This window comes from Carcharodon carcharias, chromosome 20 (assembly GCF_017639515.1).
Source record: "Carcharodon carcharias isolate sCarCar2 chromosome 20, sCarCar2.pri, whole genome shotgun sequence".
NCBI classification, from domain to species: Eukaryota; Metazoa; Chordata; class Chondrichthyes; order Lamniformes; family Lamnidae; genus Carcharodon; species Carcharodon carcharias.
Window position 1 is genome coordinate 96707434 of NC_054486.1, and position 21634 is coordinate 96729067.

The 21634-nt window shown below is 45.2% G+C and overlaps 1 protein-coding gene across 1 annotated transcript in view; it reads left to right on the forward strand.

Annotated features, from left to right (window-relative positions):
• The window catches only part of fbln5 (fibulin 5), a 76961-nt gene that overhangs the window by 36654 nt on the left and 18673 nt on the right, over positions 1-21634 (forward strand). The window contains exons 5-6 of the mRNA XM_041214712.1: positions 16575-16697; positions 20373-20489. Of these exons, the coding sequence (XP_041070646.1) occupies positions 16575-16697; positions 20373-20489 (240 nt within the window). The remainder of the gene's footprint in view (positions 1-16574; positions 16698-20372; positions 20490-21634) is intronic.

Below are 21634 nucleotides of genomic sequence, written 5' to 3' on the forward strand. Positions count from 1 at the left end.
ACCTTGGACTACTCTGTTGGCCTCCGGACTGGCTGCACACAAAATGAGGCCAGGGCCTCCAAATCCTCATCACGGGAATGGGTGACCAGTGTACTATCTGTCAGCCACCAAAAGCCTGGTGTTATATGAGGAATGTGTACCTTTAAGGGTGTGATATTTTCAAACTGCAGTCAATCGCTGCTACCTCGACAGGATGTGATGCACTAGTCACATGGCTTGTCCACAGGCAACAGGAGTCAAGATCAGATGTACTATATTTAGCCTCTCCTAGTTAACTCTATTTGCATATAGCCTTATCTTCAAATAAAAGACCACCATTATTGTTTCACCAGTCTTTGTTGTACGATTGGTACACTTACACTGAAGAGAAGAATATAACAAAGCCGAAGCTGACCCCATTGAACTTCAGGCATTTGAAATGGCTGATGTTAATGACTTCAAACCCTGTTTTGGTTCTGCATTAATGCCCACATTTCACTAAAGTCAATCTTGGTCACTTTGAATCAAGTGCTTAACTGTTGAAAACATTTGGCAATCACTGAAATTAACTACCATTAAGCAGTGTCTGGGGAGCAGTTTGGCTAAATATTCAATGCTTCCTAAGACAACCACTATTGTGCTTCCACTGATTAACACTGGGAGAATAGGAAGCCACAAAAAAACCCCTCCTTGCCGGGGCAGTATCCTATTCAAAAAAACACTTCTGCACGGCTATTACTTTCATGGTGTAACAAAACACTGGCATGAGTCTCCATTCCAACCAAGTTGTGAGTTTCTTATCAAAATGTTTCCTCTAAGTAAGCAACCAAGCTAAAACCATGATAATCAGCAAGTTCCAACTTTTAATGAACTGTCCCTGTCTAGAAGGGAGAGGGGATGGTGGGGGGGGGGGTAGGAAAATCTGCCCTTCTGGGTTCTATGCATCCTTAGACTGCTGCCATTCTATTGGGTTGCCGACCCTCTAGGACTGCCCTGCAATCTCCAGGAATTAAAATCTAAGCTCCGGATCACCTCAGTGAACAATCCAGGAGAAAAATCATAGACCAGAATCTTCTGCCCCATGTTCGGAGTGGGTGTGTTCAGCGGCAAGATTGAAGAATCACGTGAGTAGGCCCTAGTCGCATTTCCCAATATCGTTAATTCGGGACGTGATTATCCCCCTCCCCCACCCCCAGCAATGGGGGGCCATGGTACCCGCCATCGAACACGGGCAACTTAATTGTATTGAATTTGCATCTAATTATTGTGGCCACACGGCAGAATCATCCCCCCACCCACAATGTCAAATTTAAATACCGCGACAGCGTAATGTCACAATGGCGTGATTTACAATTGCCTCTAAAAGGTGTGAACCTGCTGACCTCAATTTCGAGGGGAACTTGGAGGCGAGTGGCACACGACTTTGCGCTGCGCTCACGATGACCCCTGCAGCTCTGCGGATTTGGCGGGGGTCGAGGGGCCACAGGCAGGTCTCCGCAGTGGCTTCTTCACGACTGGCTTGTGGCCCTGGAGCAAGGGGAACAGTGCAAAGGGGGGGAAGGGAACCTTGAGGTAAGAGTGACAATTCTTGGGGGGTGGTCATGGTAACACCGACTGAAATTTAAGCAAACACACTTGGGTGGGGACAGGGTGGGGGAATGAAAATGGCCCTTCTAATGGCAAAACATGTCAAAGATGAGCACTCCATTGCAGCTGAGAGCGTTTAGCTTGACCTCAAGTGACATGCTTGGAGTCAGCCTAGTCTAGCAACTGTGCCCACTCAACAGCACTAATTCCTCACAGCGCCAATGATTGCTCCTCTACTGTTAACCCCTCACGAGCACACTTCAAACTGGAATGAATGCTATGGTGCTGCAGAACCATTGCGTGACTGGTCAAGTCTGAGGATCCCGCTGGGAAAGGTGGCCATCGAACATTAACGGAGGGGTACGCTCCTAGCCCCTTGCATTATATTTCAGTTGATATTGAAAAGCCAGCCTCAAGCAAACCACAAAGCCTTGGAGTCCAGGTTGAGAAAATGTCTGTGCCTGAGATTGAGAGTTCAGGGTGTAGTCCAGTGGCCAAAGCTGCCGCCACTCGGTCATGTGGTATGGGGTAGTGCTGGGTGTGGGCACAGTGCACTAAACACTGGGCATCCACGTGTGGGCCTGGACTCTCCAGCATGCATTAAGGGGCCTTGAGAGGCAGCTGCCGGTGATGGCTTAACCAAGAGTGGCCCTTAGGAGACAGTTGCTGACCCTTGCGTCTCTCTCTTTGATACTGCAATGAGGGGGCCATCAGGAACATGGAGTCTGGTGATCTCGCTGTCTGCCTCATTGCCTATAGGCAGGAGAGAAGAAGGAGAAGAATGCAATGGAGGCACCTGGCTCGCCAAAGGGAGGAGCAGAACCCTGAAGACCAAGAGGCAGCACAGCCTCCTCTGCACATAGCAAGATGAGCCCCACAGAGCTGTTATTCGTAGGAACATCGCTAGACCCAGGGTCCACCGACGGCGCAGGTGCTATCTACAGATGGGCGAGAACCACTGTTGCCAGCTGCCTGTGCGTGTCAAGAGAACTGGTCACGTATATATGTCACCTTCGGCAGCATTTGGCACCACGGCAGCTCAGAGGGCATCCATTGTCATTGACAGTTAAAGTTATCGCCATGCTCAATTTCTATGACAGTGGCTCCTTTCAGGGCACCACTGGGGACCTTTGCTGGGTCTTGCAAGTCATCACCCACAAATGTACCCAGGAAGTCACGGACACCCTTTTTGCCAAGGCACTCACCTTGGGATAGGGATCAGGCAAGCCAGGAAGCAAGGGAATCAGAATCACAGAATCACACAATGCAGAAGAGGCCCTTCGGCCCATCGAGTTTGCACCGACATGTGAGAAACACCTGACCTACCTACCTAATCCTATTTATCAGCACTTGGCCCATAGCCTTGAATGTTATGATGTGCCAAGTGCTCATCCAAGTACTTTTTAAAAGATGTGAGGCAACCCGCCTCCACCACCCTCCCAGGCAGCGCATTCCAGACCGTCACCACCCTCTGGGTAAAAGAGTTTTTCCTCACATCCCCCCTAAATCTCCTGCCCCTCGCCTTGAACTTATGTCCCCTCAACTAAGGGGAACGGCTGCTCCCTATCCACCCTGTCCATGCCCCTCATAATCTTGTACTCCTGGAATTTGCTCAGATTTCTGGATTCCCAGAGGTGCAGGGTGCCAATGACTGCACCCACATGGCTCTTAAATCTCCCTGGCAACAAGTAGTCCAGTATGTGAACTGTAAAGGCTTCCACTCTCTCAATGCTCAACTGGTCTGCAACCATAACAAACGGATCATGCAGGTGTGTGTGTGTGTGTGTGTGTGTGTGCAAGATACCCTGGAAGTGTCCATGACTCGTACATCGTCAGCAGGCCTCAGACCCATGACATCTTCCAGGGACCACACGGGTTGCAGGGGTGGCTCCTCAGGGACAATGGCTACCCACAAGGGACATGGCTGATGACACCTGTGCGGCAGCCTCAGACTCCTGGTGAGAGAAGGAACAACGAAGCTCGTGCCCCAACCCTAGGTTTGGTTGAGCACACCATTGGCATCCTGAAAATGATGTTCCAATGCCTGGACAGATCTGGTGGAGCACTGCAGTACACTCCCCAGAGGGAGCTGCACACTGCACAACCCGGCAATGCAAAGTGGGGCGGATCTGGATGATGAGGAGATGCAAGAGCTGCATGTCTCCTATGAGGAGGAGGTGGAAGTGGATGAGGTTGATGAGGTTCTGGAAGGTGAGGGTGCAGGCGATGAGGCCAGACGAGGCAAGCGTAGACGTGAGGCCTTCATTGCTGCAAGATTCCAGGATGATGATGAAAAGATGCAGCAAGGACACTCCTGAGATCTCCATACTGCATCTGGGAATGTCTGACACCTAAGTAAGTGCACTTACGCTCTGTGAGGAGGCTTGATCATCGAGACGTTGCTAAGAAACAGCAGCCGCATGTACTTGAAGACAACCTGATACTTTGTCAGGCTTCATTACCTGTTCCCTTCAACACCACACCTTCACCTGTCAGGAATGCTGTCAAGATGGGAGGGCAGCCCCACCTCAAAGGTGCTGAGAGCACACAGAGAACATTATGGAACCCATTGACGCTTGGGTACGAGATTCTTGCAGCAAACACAAGCCACATGGAGGTGGATGTCACTCATCTGGACAGTGACTTTGAAGCCGGACAATCACTGTGCTCAAAAGGTTACACTCTGCACAGGGGAGAGGCCCTAGACTGTGACAGTAGCCTTCGCTTTGTGCTAGACGCACTGCTTGATATGAGCACTACTCAACATAACAGGGGGCCATAGTCAAGGAGAGCATATTTAAAATGGTTGACATTAAGTACAACTGATTAACACCCGTGCCTACATTGTGTAACTAAGCCTTCATGACCTTACTAACCCTGCCACTACGTCTTGGTGCTCCCCCAATACCCACAGCAGAGGTGGGGGTGGCCTGCTGACTACTACATCCTGTTGTCTGTGATGAGCTTGGCGGGCATCCTCTGGAGGGCCCCAGCCTGCTCTTGGTGTCCTGCTGTGTGCCATCCTCCTCAGCCTGTGGATCTGGAGCTGCTGAAGTCATAGAAAGGGGGGAGTTGGTTGGGTCAGTCACTCCCAGAGTCACTTGGGTGGATGGCCCCGGGGTGTGCATCTGCTGATCCTCCTCCCTATGGGTTCTCAAGGGCCCCTGGTTGACTCCTTGAGAGGAAGGGGCAGCTGGAGTGAGCTCAAGATGTTCCTGTACACCACTGGCATTTATGCAGCTATATGGAAAATTGCCCAGGTATGGCCTGTACACAAAAAGCAGGACAAAACCAACCCGGCCAATTACTGCCCCATCAGTCTAGGCTCAATCATCAGTAAAGTGATGGAAGGGGTCGTCAACAGTGTTATCAAGTGGCACTTGCTTAGCAATAACCTGCTTACTAATGCTCAGTTTGGGTTCCGCCAGGGCCATTCAGCTCCTGACCTCATTACAGCCTTGGTTCAAACATGGACAAAAGAGCTGAGCTTCCAGGGTGAGGTGAGAGTGACTGCCCTTGACATCAAGGCAGCATTTTACTGAGTGTGGCATCAAAGACCCTTAGCAAAACTGGAGTCAATGGGAACCATGGAGAAAACTCTGCCCTGGTTGGAGTCATACCTAGCACAACGGAACATGGTTGTGGTTGTTGGAGGTCAGTCATGTCAACTCCAGGACATCACTGCAGGATTTCCTCAGGGTAGTGTCCTTGGCTCAACAATCTTCAGCTGCTTCATCAATGACCTTCCTTCCATCATAAGGTCAGAAGTGGGGATGTTCGCTGATGATTGCACAATGCTCAGCATCATTTGCGACTCCTCAGATACTGAAGCAGTCCATGTCCAAATTCAGCAAGAAGTGGACAATATCCAGGCTTGAGCTGCCAAGTGGCAAGTAACATTCCTGCCACACAAGTGTCGGGCAATCCAGGGTCACTCACCTCCTGACTCCCCAAAGTCTGTTCACAGATCTACAAGGCACAAGTCAGGAGTGTGATGGAATACTCCTTACTTGTCTGGATGAGTGCAGCTTCCACAACACTCAAGAAGCTGGACACCGTCCAGGACAAAGCAGCCCACTTGATCGGCACCATATCCACAAACATTCACTCCCTCCACCACCGATGTACAGTAGCAGCTTGGACTACCATCCACTAGACGCACTGCAGGAATTCACCAAGGCTCCTTCGACAGCACCTTCCAAACCCATGACCACTACAATCTAGAAGGACAAGGACAGCAGGTAGATGAGAACAGCACCACCTGAAAGTTCCCCTTCAAGTCACTGACTTGGAAATTTATTGCTGTTCCTTCAATGTCGCTGGGTCAAAATCCTGGAACTCCCTTCCTAACACCACTGTGGGTGTACCTACATTACATGGACTGCAGCGATTCAAGAAAACGGTTCACCACCATCTGCTCAAGGGCAACCAGGGATGGGCAATAAATGTTGGCCCAGCCAGCAAAGCCCACATCCTGTGAATGAATAAGAAAAATGTCCAAATGCAGCAAGACCTGGACAAAATCCAGGCTTGGGCTGACAAAGGGTGAGCCACACAAGTGCCAGGCAATGACCATCTCCAACAAGAGAGAATGCAATCACCGCCCTATGACTTTCAATGGCATTACCATCACTGAATCCCCCACTATCAACATCCTGGGGGTTACCATTGACCAGAAACTGAACTGGACTAGCCATATAAATACTGTGGCTACAAGAGCAGGTCAGAGGCTGGGAATCCTGTGGTGAGTAACTCGCCTCCTGATGCCCCAAAGCCTGTCCACATTAGCGATGCAGCGGGTTTTAAGCAAATACTGAGGCAGGAAAAGTGGAGTGAGTGAGGAGAGGGTGGGGGCAGGAAGAACTAAAGGGAAGGTCTGTGATAGGGTGGAAGGCAGGTGATATTAAATGACAAAGGCGATGGGGCAAGGCAAAAGCGGGTGACAATGGGACAAGCAAAGAAACAAAAGATGGGTCTAGAGGAGGGGTAAATGCGACTGGCAGGATCATTACTGACAGCTGCTGTCTGAAAACATGGGGGCAGTGATCTGAAATTGTTGAAATCAATGTTGATTCTGAAAGATTGTAAAATAGCTAATAAAAAGATGAAAGCATAAAAGCAAAACACTGTGGATACTGCAAAACTGAAATAAAACAGAAAATGCTGGAAAAATTCAGCGAGTCTGACAGTTTCTGTGGAGAGAGAAACAGAGCTAACATTCTGAGTCTGTATAACTCTTCTTAAGAATCAAAAGATGAAATGCTGTTCCTCGAGCTCATGTAAAGTTTCAGCGAAGCAGCTTAGAAAACTGGGCTCAGGGTGGGAGTGAGGTGGATGATTAAAATCATCAGACAACTGGAAACGCGAGATCATGCTTGTGGACGAAATGGAGCTTTTCTGCCAAGTGATACCCCAGTTTGTGTTTGGTCTCCCCAGTGTCGTGGAGACCACTTCATGAGCAGCAGCATACTGAAGTGAAAGAAGTACAAGCAAATCGCTATTTCATGTGGAAGGCATGTTTGGGACCCTGGACGAGGTGGGAAGGGAGGTGGTATAAAGGGCAGGTGTTGTGTCTCCTGTGCTTGTCTGCAGAGGTCGCATTATTTGCTGCACATCTTTTTCCCACTGAACATACCAGGGCGGGAATTAAGTTCTGCGTAGATTCCTTCAGAATATTTCAGAGGTCTTTCCCTTTTGTGCCCTTTAGTTTTTAAGTTTTTAAAGCATTATTGCATAAATTCACACCTGGCTGGCAGCTGGTATCACTGGACACCTGCTAGTGGCGCTCTTGAGCTTCTGGCGTTCACTGCTCTAAGCATTACACTGGAAGTAATAGAGATTACTTTGTTCAAAGGGCACTGTGTCAGTTAGTGAGGGAGAGGGAAGGGTAGCTTTCATCATACTCAGTGAGTCAACGAGACTTTTACAGCATAATTCATGTGGTGTCAAGTATTTTTCCTTCTTGCCTCCCCACCATTTACTGCCTATTTGAAAGGCATCGATTCTTCCTGCATTAGTATGTTGGCTGTTATGTCTTTATTGGTTCCATAAGTTAGAAATAATCACACTTATGATTCAAATTGCTGGAGCTTCTTTGAGCGTATTTCCTACTGCTCTCCATGTGGCTGGTGAACTGAAAGGCTGACACACTGTTACTTGACATGCGACTCCAGTGCAGCAGTAAAACGCAGCACTTTGAATGTACATTCTCAAAACAATTAGTTCCTATTTCTTTACGAATAATATAACAATATAACATTGGCGTTCCTCACAGGAGAACACAGACAGTGAGAGTTTGCAAGAAGACATCACAGGCAGTAGGTCGGTGTGTAGCAATAAGGAGTAGGAACTCTACCTAACTGTTCCTCGTGTTAGTTCATGAGCAGTAATGCTCCAAGTGCAGCCTGAGCTGAAAGTCAAATGTTTCTCAGGTGGAACTAGATGTGCACAAAGCTGTTTTAGAATAGAAAGATTGTGTAAGAACACACCTCTTAATATTCCATGTATTTCATTCAATAGAAAATCAATTGCTGATTCAAAGCAAAATGGCTTCTCTTATAGTGTACAAGTTCTTTGTTCCAACCCACTAACTGAGCGACAAAATCGGGATTCTTTGAATGAGAGGTAGGGTTGCCAACTCTAGAAGGGTACATTCCTGGAGGTGTCATCACATGAGCACCTGCCTCATTTGCCCCAACCTTACACTCCTGCCATTGATCCATTCTCCAGAAACACTGTCTTCCCACTGTAAATTGGAAAGCAATTGGGCTGTTTCCCACCCAATTGGATTGACTGTTAGTGAAACAGCTTTTGCTTTCCCATCTTCAATATTTTAATAACTAATTAGTGAAATTGTTCAAGGAAAAGGGAAAAACACAGAATCACAGAATTGTTACCATGCAGAAGGAAGCCATTCAGCCCAGTGTGTCTGCACCGGCTCTCTGAATGAGCATTATGACTTAGCGCCATTTTCCTGCCTTGCCCTCGTACCCAGCACATTGTATCTATTCAAATAATCATCAAATGCCCTCTTGAATGCTTTGATTGAACCTGCCTCCATCACATTTCCAGGCAGTACATTCCAGAACCAAACCACTTGCTGTGTGAATAGAGATTTTTCTCACATCACATTTGCTTCTTTTGCAAATCAATTTATATCTGTGACCTCTCGTTCTCAATCTTTATACAAGCAGGAACAGTTTCTCTCTGTCTACTCTGTCCAGTCCCCTCATGATCTTGAACACTTCAATCAAGTCTCCTCTTAATTTCTCCTCTCCAAGGAGAACAGCTCCAGGTTGTCCAATCTGTCTTCATAACTGATGTTTCTCATCCCTGGAACCATTCTTGTAAACCTCCTCTGTACTCTCTCCAATGCGTTCCTAAATAATGACACCCAGAGCTATGCACAATATTCTAGCTGAGGTCCAACAAGTTCAGCATAACCTCCTTGCTCTTGCACTCCATGCTACTATTAATAAAGCCTAGGATACTGCATGCTTTTTGAACTGTTCTCTCCACCTCCCCTGCCACCTTTAATGATTTATACACATATACATCCAGATCCCTCTGCTTCTGCACACCCTTTAAAGTTGTACCCTACCCCTTATTTTATATTCTTCTATGTTCTTCCTATCAAAATGGATCACATCACACTTCTCCGTACTGAACTTCATTTGCCACCTATCTGCCCACTCCACCTACTTGTCCATGTCCTTTTGAAGTTCTACACTGTCCTCCTCACAGGTTATAATGCTTCCAAGTTTTATATCATCCACAAACTTTGAAATTGTCCCCTTCACAGCAAGATCTAGATCATTAATGTATATTAGGAAAAGCAAGGGTCCCAATACCGATCCGTGGGGAACTCCACTACAAACCTTCCTCCAACCAAAAAATATCCATTAATCATTGCAATCTGCTTCCTATTACTCAGCCAATTTTTTATCCATGTTACTACTGCCCCTTTTATTCCATGAGCTATAACTTTTCTCACAAGTCTGCCATGCAGCACTGCATCAAATGTCTTTTGGAAGTCCATGTTCACCACATCAACAGCATTACCCTCATCAACCCTGTCTGTTACCTCTTCAAAAAACTCCAGCAAGTTAATTTAACACGATTTTCCCTTAGGAAATCCATGCTGGTTCTCCCTAATCAACCCACATTTTTCATGTGACTATTATTTCTATCCCAAATAATTGTTCCTAGAATCTTCCCCACCACCCAAGTAAAACTGACTGGTCTGTAATTGGTGGGCATATCATTACAACCTTTTTTGAACAAGGGCACAACGCCTGTAATTTGCCAGTCCTCTGGCACCTTCCCTGAGTCCAGGGAAGACTGAAAGATTATGGCCAGTGCTCCTGCAACTTCCACTCACTTCCTTCAATACTCTTGGATGCATCTCACCCGGTCCCGGTACCTTGTTAACATTAAGTACCGATAGGTTATCCAATACTTCCTCCTTATCAATTTTGAACTCTTCTAGTGACAGATTTTCCTATGAACATACTACCTAGGAGCAGGAGTAGGCCATTTGGTTCCCTCAAGCCTGCTCTGCCATTCAATAAGATCATGGCTGATCTGATTGTAATTACCCCTGATAACCTTTCACCCCCTTGTTTATCAAAAATCTATCTAACTCTGCCTTAAAAATGCTCAAAGACCCAGCTTCCACTGCCTTTTGAGGAAGAGAGTTCCAAAGACTCACGACCCTTTGAGAGAAAGTTTCTCCTCATCTCTGTCTTAAATGAGCAACCTTATTTTTAAACCTTGACCTCTAGTTCTAGATTCTCCCACAAGAGGAAACATCTCCTCCACATCCACCCTCTCAAGGCCCCTCAGGCAACTTTACTTATTTGGGGGAGATGTTCCAGTGAAGCCCAATGCAAACTGGAGGAACAGCACCTCATCTTCCAACTAGGCACTTTACAGCCTTCCACACTGAATATTGAATTCAACAACTTTAGATCTTGAACTCCCTCCTCCATCCCCACCCCCTTTCCGTTTCTTCCCCCTCCCTTTTGTTTTTTCCAATAATTTATATAGATTTTTCTTTTCCACCTATTTCCATTATTTTTAAATCTATACCTTTTATGCCCGGTTAATCTTATTCCACCCCACCCCCACTAGAGCTGTACCTTGTGTGTCCTGCCATCCATTCTTAATTAGCACATTCGTTTAGATAATATCACCACCTTCAACACCTCTTTGTTCTTTTGTCTGTGACATCTTTTGATTATCTGTTCCTATGACTGCTTGCTTGTCCCTACAACCACACCCCCCCACCCCAATTCTCTCTCCTCAACACCTCTCCCACCTTAAACCAGCTTATATTTCACCCCTCTCCTAATTTCACTCAGTTCTGTTGAAGGGTCATGAGGACTCGAAACGTCAACTCTTTTCTTCTCCGCTGATGCTGCCAGACCTGCTGAGTTTTTCCAGGTAATTCTGTTTTTGTTTTGGATTTCCAGCATCCACAGTTTTTTGTTTTTATATAAAAATAAACTTACACTCATTCAGGATAAATATGAGGTACATGTGAATTAACAAGCAAACGGTGGTCGAACACATCACACTACACAATTATTGGCAGATGTGACCAAGACAGTGCCCATGGATTTCTCAACAACCCACCCAGGTGTCAGTAACACTGTGAGTTAGCCAATCTCATGAAACTCTGCCTCTCTCAGGAGGGATTCCAGTCTTCACTTTCGAAGATCTAACCTGTCATTCTCTCCAAACGTCTCTCCAACTCGGACAGCATCAACAATTGCCCACCTCACAGGGTTTCAATATTGTTTCCTTCGATACTGTTCCCCTGGATTCTGAAGTAAGCACTCAAGCACCAACACACAAACAATGGCTCACGTTTCTGTCCTCGGCCTGCTACAATGTTCCAGTGAAGCCCAACACAAGCTGGAGGAACAGCACCTTAGCTTCCAGTTAAGCACTTCACAGCCTTCTGGACTCAACATTGACTTTAACAACTTCAGACCATGAACTCTGTCCTCCATTTTGATCCTTTTCTCCCTAGCGCCAGTCTGTATCTTGTTCTCACGTTTTGCTTTCAGACAGTACTGGCCCTTTTTCTGCTGTTAATACCTATTCTGAATCAAAGCTTTAGTCTTTAATACTATCATTATCACTTCCTTTGTCATTTGTTCCATGAAATCTTTTGACATTTAAACTCTTCTGTCCTCCAACCTACTCCTGATCTTCTATTGTGCTCCACCTGCTCCACCCCTTTATTCAACGGCATAAAACTCTTCATATTTCTACCTCTATCTGGTTCCAAGGAAGAGTCATATTGGGCTTGAAACGTTAACTCTGTTCCCCTCTCCATAGATGCTGCCAGGCCTGCTGAGTTTTTTCAGCATTTTCTGTTTTTATTTCAGGTCTCCAGTATCTGCAGTATTTTGCTTTTATTTTAGTACCTACTCTGTAACCTGTAAGATGTAGTGCTAATAAACAAGTGTTAAGCAGATACCAGAGAACATCTACAGTCTGTCTAAGAACAAAGCCCCACGCCTAAGGCCCAAGGTAGAAGGACACATCTGAGAACATCTGCCATTTTGAAATGTCCAGTCGCCTGGCCACTTTAGGTGCTAGAATAAGTAAACCGCCATTCTGTGACGTAAACAGGACTGCTTTTCTGCGGGCGATGGAACTGAAGAGGCCCATTAAAGTTAAGTGTTGAATTATTTTTGTGGGCCCCAGAGGAAGAGTTCACATTTGGAACAGATGTCGAGATTGTTGAAGCCAAATTCTCTGAAGTGTGAGACTTTAACTGGAAACAGGTGGCCTCTGTTAACACTGGCTAACAGCCATTGCTGGGCCAGGGTGATTGTAAAATAGGCTTTTATGTGCAAATGTAACAATCTACACTGTGCTTTGGGATTGACCTACATAGGCACTTGGTGCCTTCTATTATTTTCATCTTTATCTTGATGAATTCCACTGACCGTACTAATGATTTCATTCTGTAACAATGCCCTTTTTTTATATCTTCCAGAAACAATGCAAATTATTTTGTGAACAAGTCCAAAAAAGGAATATCTTTTGCACTCAGAGGCCACATGAATCTGTTGTTCTTAATCTCTCTGGCTGAAATATAGGGTTACGTTTAAACACGCTAACTCTCGCTGGCTCGCGCCTCGGATTTCAAGTTGCACAATCTTCTTTCTACTTTGCTGTTTTTCTAATCAACTCTGTGTATTTGATGCTATCCTGGGACATATGGCCAATGATGGCAATGGCATTAAGTCCGGTGATAACAAGGGAGGGGAGAGAAAGACATGGACTCCTAAGTCTCTGTGGGCCTCCACTGTTTCCAAATTCTCATTATTTAATATCTTGATGTAAAATTTCTCATTCATGCTGCTCCCTACTCTTGTCCAGCCCCACAACCATCTGAGATATCTGAGATCCTCTAATTTTGGCCTCTTGCGCAGTTCTAATTTTAATTGCTCCCCCATTGGTGACCGTGCCTTCAGTTGCCTAGGCCCAAGTTCTGGAATTGCCTCCCTACACCTCTCTGCCTCTCTAACTCACTTCCCTCAGATAAGAAATTCCTTAAAACTACCTCTTTGTCCAAGATTTTGGTCATCTGACCAAATATCTCATTAAGTGGCTTAGTGACATATTTTGCTTTATGATGCTCCTGTGAAGCATTTTGGGATAGTTCATTACATTAAAGGTGCTATATAGATATGAGCTGCTGTTTTTAATTAGAAAGTACTCTGATCTATCCTTTTCAAGTCCAAAGTGGATGACCGCACCTGTATTGAAATCCATTTGCCAAAGTTTTGCTCATTCTCTTAATCTCTTAGTATCTCTTTGCCATGTTATGCTTTGACCTACACTGCATACGATGCAGCCTATCATTGGTTAAACTTGAATATGTGGCTTTCTATTCTATCACCTGAGTTGCTAATAAACACAGTAAATAGTTGAGATAAAAGATCCCTACGGAATGCCACTAACTACAACTTGCCAGAATACCTGCCTATTATGCCCGCTCTCTGTCTTCAATCACTCAGTTATCCATGAGCTTCAACTGTAACTAACAATATCTATGAAATACCTTAGCAAGTGCCTTCTCATTTCACACCTCGTCATGAGCTGATATTGGTGTCACTTAATTTAATTAATAGTATTTGGTTCCCTTACAATCTGCATGAGTTTACTAAGTATTTTGTTGCAAAATTAAGTTTGGAAATCTAAGATATGGATACACGTTTCATTGGGTGACGTCAGACTCTATCTATGTCTGTTGCTCCCACACCTGTCAGAAAATGAAAAAGAACAGCTCCACATCTCCCTGTTGATAAGATATTTTTGTCAAGGTCACATTAAGTAATGGTTCAAATATCATAATTACATCCTCAGATTGATCAAAATCCTGGAACTCTCTCCCTAACAACACTGAGAGTAAATTCACCACACATTCAGCAGCAGTTCAATGAGGTTCACCATCACCTTCTCAAGGACAGCTAGGGATGGGCAATAAACTTTGGCCTTGCCAACTACACCTGTATGAGTTGAAAATCATACACTCGATTTGACTTTGCTATTTGGCTCCACAACATCATTCAGGTCGACTTAATTAAAACAATTAAGATAAAGTACCTTTTGTACCAACCTGCTGCCTTAGAACGTCCTGAGAGCATGAAATATGCTTTCCTTATCAAGAGAATCCCCACAACGAGATTTGTTCAAGGAAGCAGGAGTTATAAATATACAGAAATAAACAGCACAAAGGACTAAAATGTTAATATCCTGATTAGGCCTAAATGGGTGAATGGCCTCCATTGTGCTGAGAACTGTATGAAAATTGCCATGTTTTGTGAGAGTGCTTTGTAGCTCTATGTACTGATGGCGAAACTCCCCCTAAGGATTGTTATAATAAATTCTACCCTTAATTGTAATGTCAGATAAATAACCACCTGGGAATTGTGATCAGCGATATAGAGCAGGAATGGGTTATTATTGTCTGACAACTGAACCAGAAATAACCAGAACTGTAGGAATATAATAATATAATTACTGCAATGGAATCCTTCCATTTGGTCTGTGTAATATTTTTGTAGAAATATCTGGGGCTCTGCAGATGCTGGCAAGGAATTCATTGGGAGAGTTTCTCCCCAGAGAAATCCATTTGGTAATATTTGTTCTGGAGGTGCTGCCTTGATAATCATACAGCCATTTTCATCAGCAATTTATCACCAGTTCAGTTCACCCCCTTAGTTGGTGGTCAAACCTTTCTTTTCCCAGGGGTCCTGACTGAGCACACAGCTCCCAGATCCTCTGTCTCTACTTTTGGGCCCCTCTACTAATGGGATATAAATGCTAATAAGATGGGTGAAATTTCAGTCGAACGTGTATAAGTAATGATTTTTTTTTTTGTTAAATCAGAGATCAGCATGTTATATTAGGGGACCAATACAGAGTTGAAAGAACCAAAGGTATAATTTTGTGCTTCTAGCATATTGGGCAGTTCATATCATGGGTACATGATTTTATGTGGCCTGTATCCCAAATTCTGTTTGATAATTACTTCCATGAAGCCTGTTTGGATGTTAAAGGCGCTATATAAATGCAAGCTCTTGTTATAGGTTTTACCAGCATCTGATGCTTTGCTCTTTGAGAATGCAAAAGCAGGACATTTACCCTCAATTGCCTTTGAGCCATCATTAAAAGCTATCAAAGAGTTAATATACCAGTTTGCTCCTGGGGCAAACATGGGCTGCACCAGGAGTTTCACCATTTACAATTTTGATACTGCTTCAGCAGAACTAGCTCAAAGCTACTGAGGGCCCAGGAGAACCCTGACCTGCTGAAGGAAATTGATCCAGGGAGAGATCTGTGACAAAGCACTCGTTAGTTCTTCGTAGAACTGAGGATTGAAACAAATCAGGGAATGTGTAGGGAGCTAGGGGGTGAAAATTGGGTGGGAGGCCTGGAGGTGGGGAGAAGGGCATGTGGGGGGGAGCATTTTCCCAGCGGCAGCGAAGGTGGTGAATGGTCCTCCTGCCCTGAGGCCAACTGAGGCACTTAAGTGGGCCCCTTGGACACATCAACACCCCTTCCCCATTAATCCCCTCACCAAGACCTGCCTAACTGACCCCAGCAAGCCTGACCACACTCACCTGAATTCTGGGGCCTCCCCCATCAATGCTGCTGCTGTTGCTGCCTGGTGGAACTCCCAGCAGTGGCCCATAAAATCCAATGCATTGTTTTCAGTCATTGAAACTCAAACAGCCATGCTTAAATTTCTATCAATGAGTGACTGATGGAACCAAATCTGATCACTATGGACTGGGCTAAACTCCCCTTGCCCACTGAAAAACACAAGTGCGCCTTTCCCACATTGTCAGTCCCACTCCAGAGACTTGAACACAAACATCCCCTCCAGTTCAGCAATGAGGAGGTGCCATCTTTCAGATTAGATGGTAAACTGAGGCCATGCCTTTCCTCTGAGGTGGGCATAAAAGATTGAGTGACTCTATTGATTAGAAGAGTGAGGCCATTGTCCCGGCCAACATTTACCCCTCAACCAACATCACTGAAAGAGGTAATCTGGCCATTATCACACTGCTATTTGTGGGAGTTGGTTGTGTGCAAATTGGCTGTGGGGTTCCTAAAGCACAAGAGTGACTACACTTCAAAAGTGGTTCATTGACAGTATAGTGCTTTTGAAAATTCTGAGATTGTGGAAGATGCTATATGAATGCAAGTCTACCTTTGTCCTATTGTCTGTCTGTAAGATGAACAGGGGAAACAGTCAAGCTTTTCATTTGGGGATCTGTAGCCGGCATAATGTCTAAGTAAAAAGAGAATCTGTCCCACACAAGGTGATGCTATTTGAGTACCATTTATCCAGTATGTGGCTATCTCCAGCTGCCATGGACAAGCAAGTCATTTCTCTTCGATTTCCACCTTTAAGGAAAGACCTGGAAGTAGTTCTGCAACATCACCAACATATTTGTCTTTCTTCCCCTATACAGATATAGATGAATGTACATCAGGGACCCACCAGTGTAATCCTTCGCAGATCTGTATAAACACTGAGGGAGGCTACAGCTGCTCCTGCACTGAGGGCTATTGGTTAGCAGAAGGACAGTGTATGGGTAAGTGTCACTTTATTCTGAATATGTGAAGGAAATAAAATAAATCGCCCAGGATGCCTACTCATGATGCTATCTCTGCAGGAAAAATTGAGCAGAAAATAGATTAGGGCTCAAATTGTTGCAGCTTCCACACTCAAGTCTTCTGCTGTTGGAGCTCGTGTGTGAAGAGTCATCGGGTGACTGAGGTAGCAAACAGCAAGAGTCTGAACCTGCATCACAACTGAGTCATAAGAGTCATAGAGTTTTACAGCATAGAAAGAGGCCCTTTGACCCATTGCGTCCACACTGGTCATCAAGTCCCTGTCTACTCTATTCCTATTTTCCAGCACTTGGCCCGTAGCCTTGTATGCTATTGCATTTCAAGTATTCATCTAAATACTTCTTAAATGTTGTGAGGGTTCCCGCCTCTACATCCTTTCAGGCAGTGAGTTCCAGATACCACCCCCGCACCCTCTGGGTGAAAAAATATTTCTTCAAATCCCCTCTAAGCCTCCTGCTCCTTACCTTAAATCTATTATTGAGCCCTCCACTAAGGGGAAAAGTTTCTTCCTATCTATGCCCCTCATAATTTTGTACACCTCAATCTGGTCCCCGCTCAGCCTTCTCTGCTTTAGGGCAAACAACCCCAGCCTTTCTAATCTCTCTTCATAGCTGAAATACTCCAGCCTAGGCAACATCCTGGTGAATCTCCTCTGCACCTTCTCCAGTGCAATCACATCCTTCCTATAGTGTAAACTGCACACAGTACTCCTGATGTGGCCTAACTAATGTTTTATACAGCTCCATCATAACCTCCCTGCTCTTGTATTCAGTGCCTCAACTGATAAAGGCAAGTATCCTGTATGCCTTCTTAACACCTTATCTAACTGATCTGCTGCATTCAAAGATCTACGGACATGCACACCAAGTTCCCTCTGATCCTTCCTAGGGTCCTACCATTCATCGTTTACTCCCTTGTCTTGTTAGTCCTCCCAAAATGCATCACCTCACACTTTTCAGGATTAAATTCCATTTGCCATTGTCCTGCCCATCTGACCAGCCTGTCTATACCGTCCTGTAGTCTAAGACTTGTAGATCCCCTCCTAGAACTACCGATCCCACTTGGTCACCCTGTCTCAATCATGGTCAGACTCCCCAGCACCCCCCTCCCAATCCCACTTTATATGGCGATTATGCCCAGACCCCACCTACCCATCCCAGACTACCCTGATCTCCCCCTGTACCCTCACATCCCTCCCAAACCCTAGTCCTGCCTAGATTACCCAACCTTTCAAGGCTAGAAGCCCCAACTCTGTTCGGAACCCCCAATTGCAGCTGGACCCCATCAGCCCCTCTCCACTCACACCCCACCAACTCCCACCCCGCCGTCCAAATAACTGCCAGGAATCATTGCTACAACCCTCCTGCCACAAGTTCCCCCTCCCACTCGCAGGTCTGTCAGTCAGTGTATCCGGGTTTGATGCAGGACTCTGCATTCTTTTATTTAAACAAAGTGATGCCATTATGATTGGCAGGGCCTCCAAGCCTTGGATCATGGTGGGTTCATCGCATGCTATTGAGCAATACCCGCGCCATCCTGGCCTCTCAATTAATCTTAGGGCAAATATTTCTCACTCTCCGCCTTGAATATACTCAATGATTGAGCATTCACAGTCTCTTGAGCAGAGAATTCCCAATATTCACAGCCCTTTGAATGAAGAAATCTCTCCCCACCTCAGTCTTGCCTCCCCATGAGGACCTGCCTACCATGTGCTCAGTCCCTGCCCTGGATCAGCATGGCTGAGATGGGCATGGATAATACCCTCCAGTTGCTATGCAGCAACATGACAAACCAATGATTTTCCCTGGTGAAATAATAAGTACATTCAGAAGCAGGCTCACAATATTCCTCACAGTACTGATGAAAGGAAATCTTCCCAATTTTGCTTTCAATGATTGTAAAGAGGAAATCATTCCTGCCAGGAGTCATTGTGGTCACACATCTGCGTCCCATCAGACCAAAGAGTTGCCTGAGTCAGCTCTGGCACTTTCCTTGCTCTTATCTACCTCTGTTCATCAGTAACAAATTATAAGTAGGACAGCTAACAATAAAGCTTTGGAATAAGCAATTTTATAGATTATTCCTAATTTCCCTCCAACTTGACAGCCATTTTTATCTCCTCACGCCATTTTCTTCAGGGAAGGTGCAGGTCTCCCATTGGAGAAATCCCATAGATTTTCCAGGGGGAGAATTTTCTCCCCGTCGGGTGGGTGGTTCGGGAGCGGGCGTTGGTGGGCACAGAGCCGATCGCCGCCTGCGATCGGCTGCGCGCTGTCATTTTGCGTGGGCGAGCCAATTAAGGCCCATCCAGCGTGTCACACACCCGGAAGCGCTCGGCACTACCTGTGCGGGCAGGGGGAGGAGGAAGAGAAGGGGCATTTCCGTGAGGCATGGAGCTGCCTCAGGGAGATTAATTTAAGAATAAAACTTTGCAAAAAAGAAAAATAATTACTCAGGCATGTCCCATGTCTCCTCATGTGACAGTGTCACATGAGCTGGAACATGTTTATGTATTTTAATAAAAAATTTTTAAATTTATAAACCCTTCATGAAACCTCATCCCACCCGTGGATGAGGTTTCATGAGAAATGAGAAGGCCGTCTGGACTCTTTGCCTGCCTGACAACCTTAAGGTTGGACAGGCCGCCCAGGCAATCAGTTTAATTGGGTTATTAACAGCCTTAACAGGACTTTGACAGTTCGGCGGGTGTGCAGCTGACTCCGGTGCTTGCCCGCTGAACTGAAGATCCGAATGACATGCACTGACCTCGGGACACATGCCTGATGTCATTGCATATTATTTTATGCGTCGGCGAGCAGAATGGAAGATTGTGGCCGAGCTATACAAAGCAATGCATTGGTTTTGTTTGACCTGAACCAGTGTAACTTGGAGCTCACTCACTGCAATGACAGGATTGACCTAGGAGGAGAGATTGAGTGGATGGGGCCTATATTCACTGGAGTTTGGAAGAATGAGAAGTCGTTCATTGAATGATATAAATTTCTTAGAGGATTTGCAATTAGATGCTGAGAGGCTGCTCCTTTTCCTGGCTGGAGAATTTAGAACTGAGGATCACAATCTCAGGGTCAACGGTCGGACATACAGAACTGAGGTGGGGAGAGATTTTTTCATTCAGGGGGTTGTGAATCTTTGTAATTCTCTACCCAAGAGGCTGCAAAAGCTCAGGTGTTGTCCAGGTTCAAGATAGAGGCCTGGAAATTTCTGCCAAAAATCAATGGACCTTTTTGCTGGTTCGCCAAATTTTCCCTCCTGTGCGTGGCGGGTCCCACCTTGGGCAGGATCGGAAAAATCCCGGCCAGAGAGTGGGCACTCAGGGATTCGAGGTATTCTTATGCTCATTTCCCGACCTTAAAGTGAGCAAATTAGTTTTCAATGCACGTGTTCAGTTAATTGGAATGAGAAGGATCAAACGTTGAAATAAAAAAAGTCTCCTGCGTTTATGACTATCAGATGACCTAAAATATCATTATCTGTGCCATAACACAAGAGTAAGCTTTTAACTTAAGTTCATCCCTGAAGATAAAGAGTAAATAAAATGGTGAAATGTTACATGAATATCTCTTGCTCTGAGCATGAAAACATTAAGCTTAAACTACTCTCTATTTCCTCATCAGACATCGATGAATGTCGGCATGGATATTGTCAGCAGCTGTGTGCTAACATAGCTGGCTCCTACTCCTGCCAGTGTAATGCTGGATTTCTGCTGAACACCGACGGAAGGTCATGTCAAGGTAGAATCATTCCCCCTAAGTGATAAAACGCAGATTGGGAGACCCCTGAACTAACTTTAGAAATCATTGGACGTTCCAATGATGTACCAAGTATCTGAGTTAATGCAAAGCGTTACTTTTTGTTGCTTGCTGGCATTCTTCTATGTTGCTCACAATGTCCAACATAAATCCATGAGAAGCTGGAAAGAGAGGTTCACCTCATCATTAAATGGTACAGACCATTTTCAGCTCCCTTCCTTATTGGAACCAAGCCTACTCTACCCACTCATGAAAGCAAAAATGTCCCCACTTGTATCAGCCATCGTTCAGTTGGTAGTACATTTGTCTCCATGTCAAAAGGTTATGGGTTCAAGTCCCACTCCAAGACCTGAGCACAAAAATCAAGGCTGACACCACAATGTGGTACTGAGGGTGAGATGTGCTACTGTTTGGATGCAATGTTAAATTGAAGCCCTGTTTGCCCTCTCAATTGGGTGTAAAAGATCCCATGGCACTATTTCAAAGAGGAACAGAGGAATCAACCTTGGTGTCCTAGCCAATGTTTATTCCTCAATCAACCTCACCAAAACAGATTATCTGATCGTTATTACATCGCTGTTTGTGGGGATTCACTATGTGCAAATTGGCTGTCATGTTTCCTACAACAGTTACTGCACTTCAAAAGTACTTCATTGGCTGTGAAGCACTTTGGGATGAAATACACAATATAAATGCAAATCTTTCTTTACTGTCTGCCTTTGCCTGTTTGAACTGAGGCATCATTTGTAGTAGTGCATTGTGGCCTTAGCAGTAGGTTAATAGCTCCAGGTAAGAATTAGTTACTGCTAAAAAACCTTTGGATTTGTTTCCTCAGCTCATAACTAAATCCCTTTGTTTCCTTCACCTATTTGGCACAAATAACTTCTCCATATTCACTTGCTAATTACTCTTCAACTTTTGATTGTGTGGCTACTTAATCTTCATTTTCACTGAGAACAGACTTGTCAGTCAGCACTCCTCTCGATACATGGGTCATGAATTAGGAGGTTCTTTCATCCATGTACTTCTTTAACCCTTTCCAAAACCAGGGTTCATTTTTGTAAGCTGAATGTCCAAAACTGGAAGCAGTACTTGAGCCATGGCTCAGCTGTTAGTTTTACATTCAT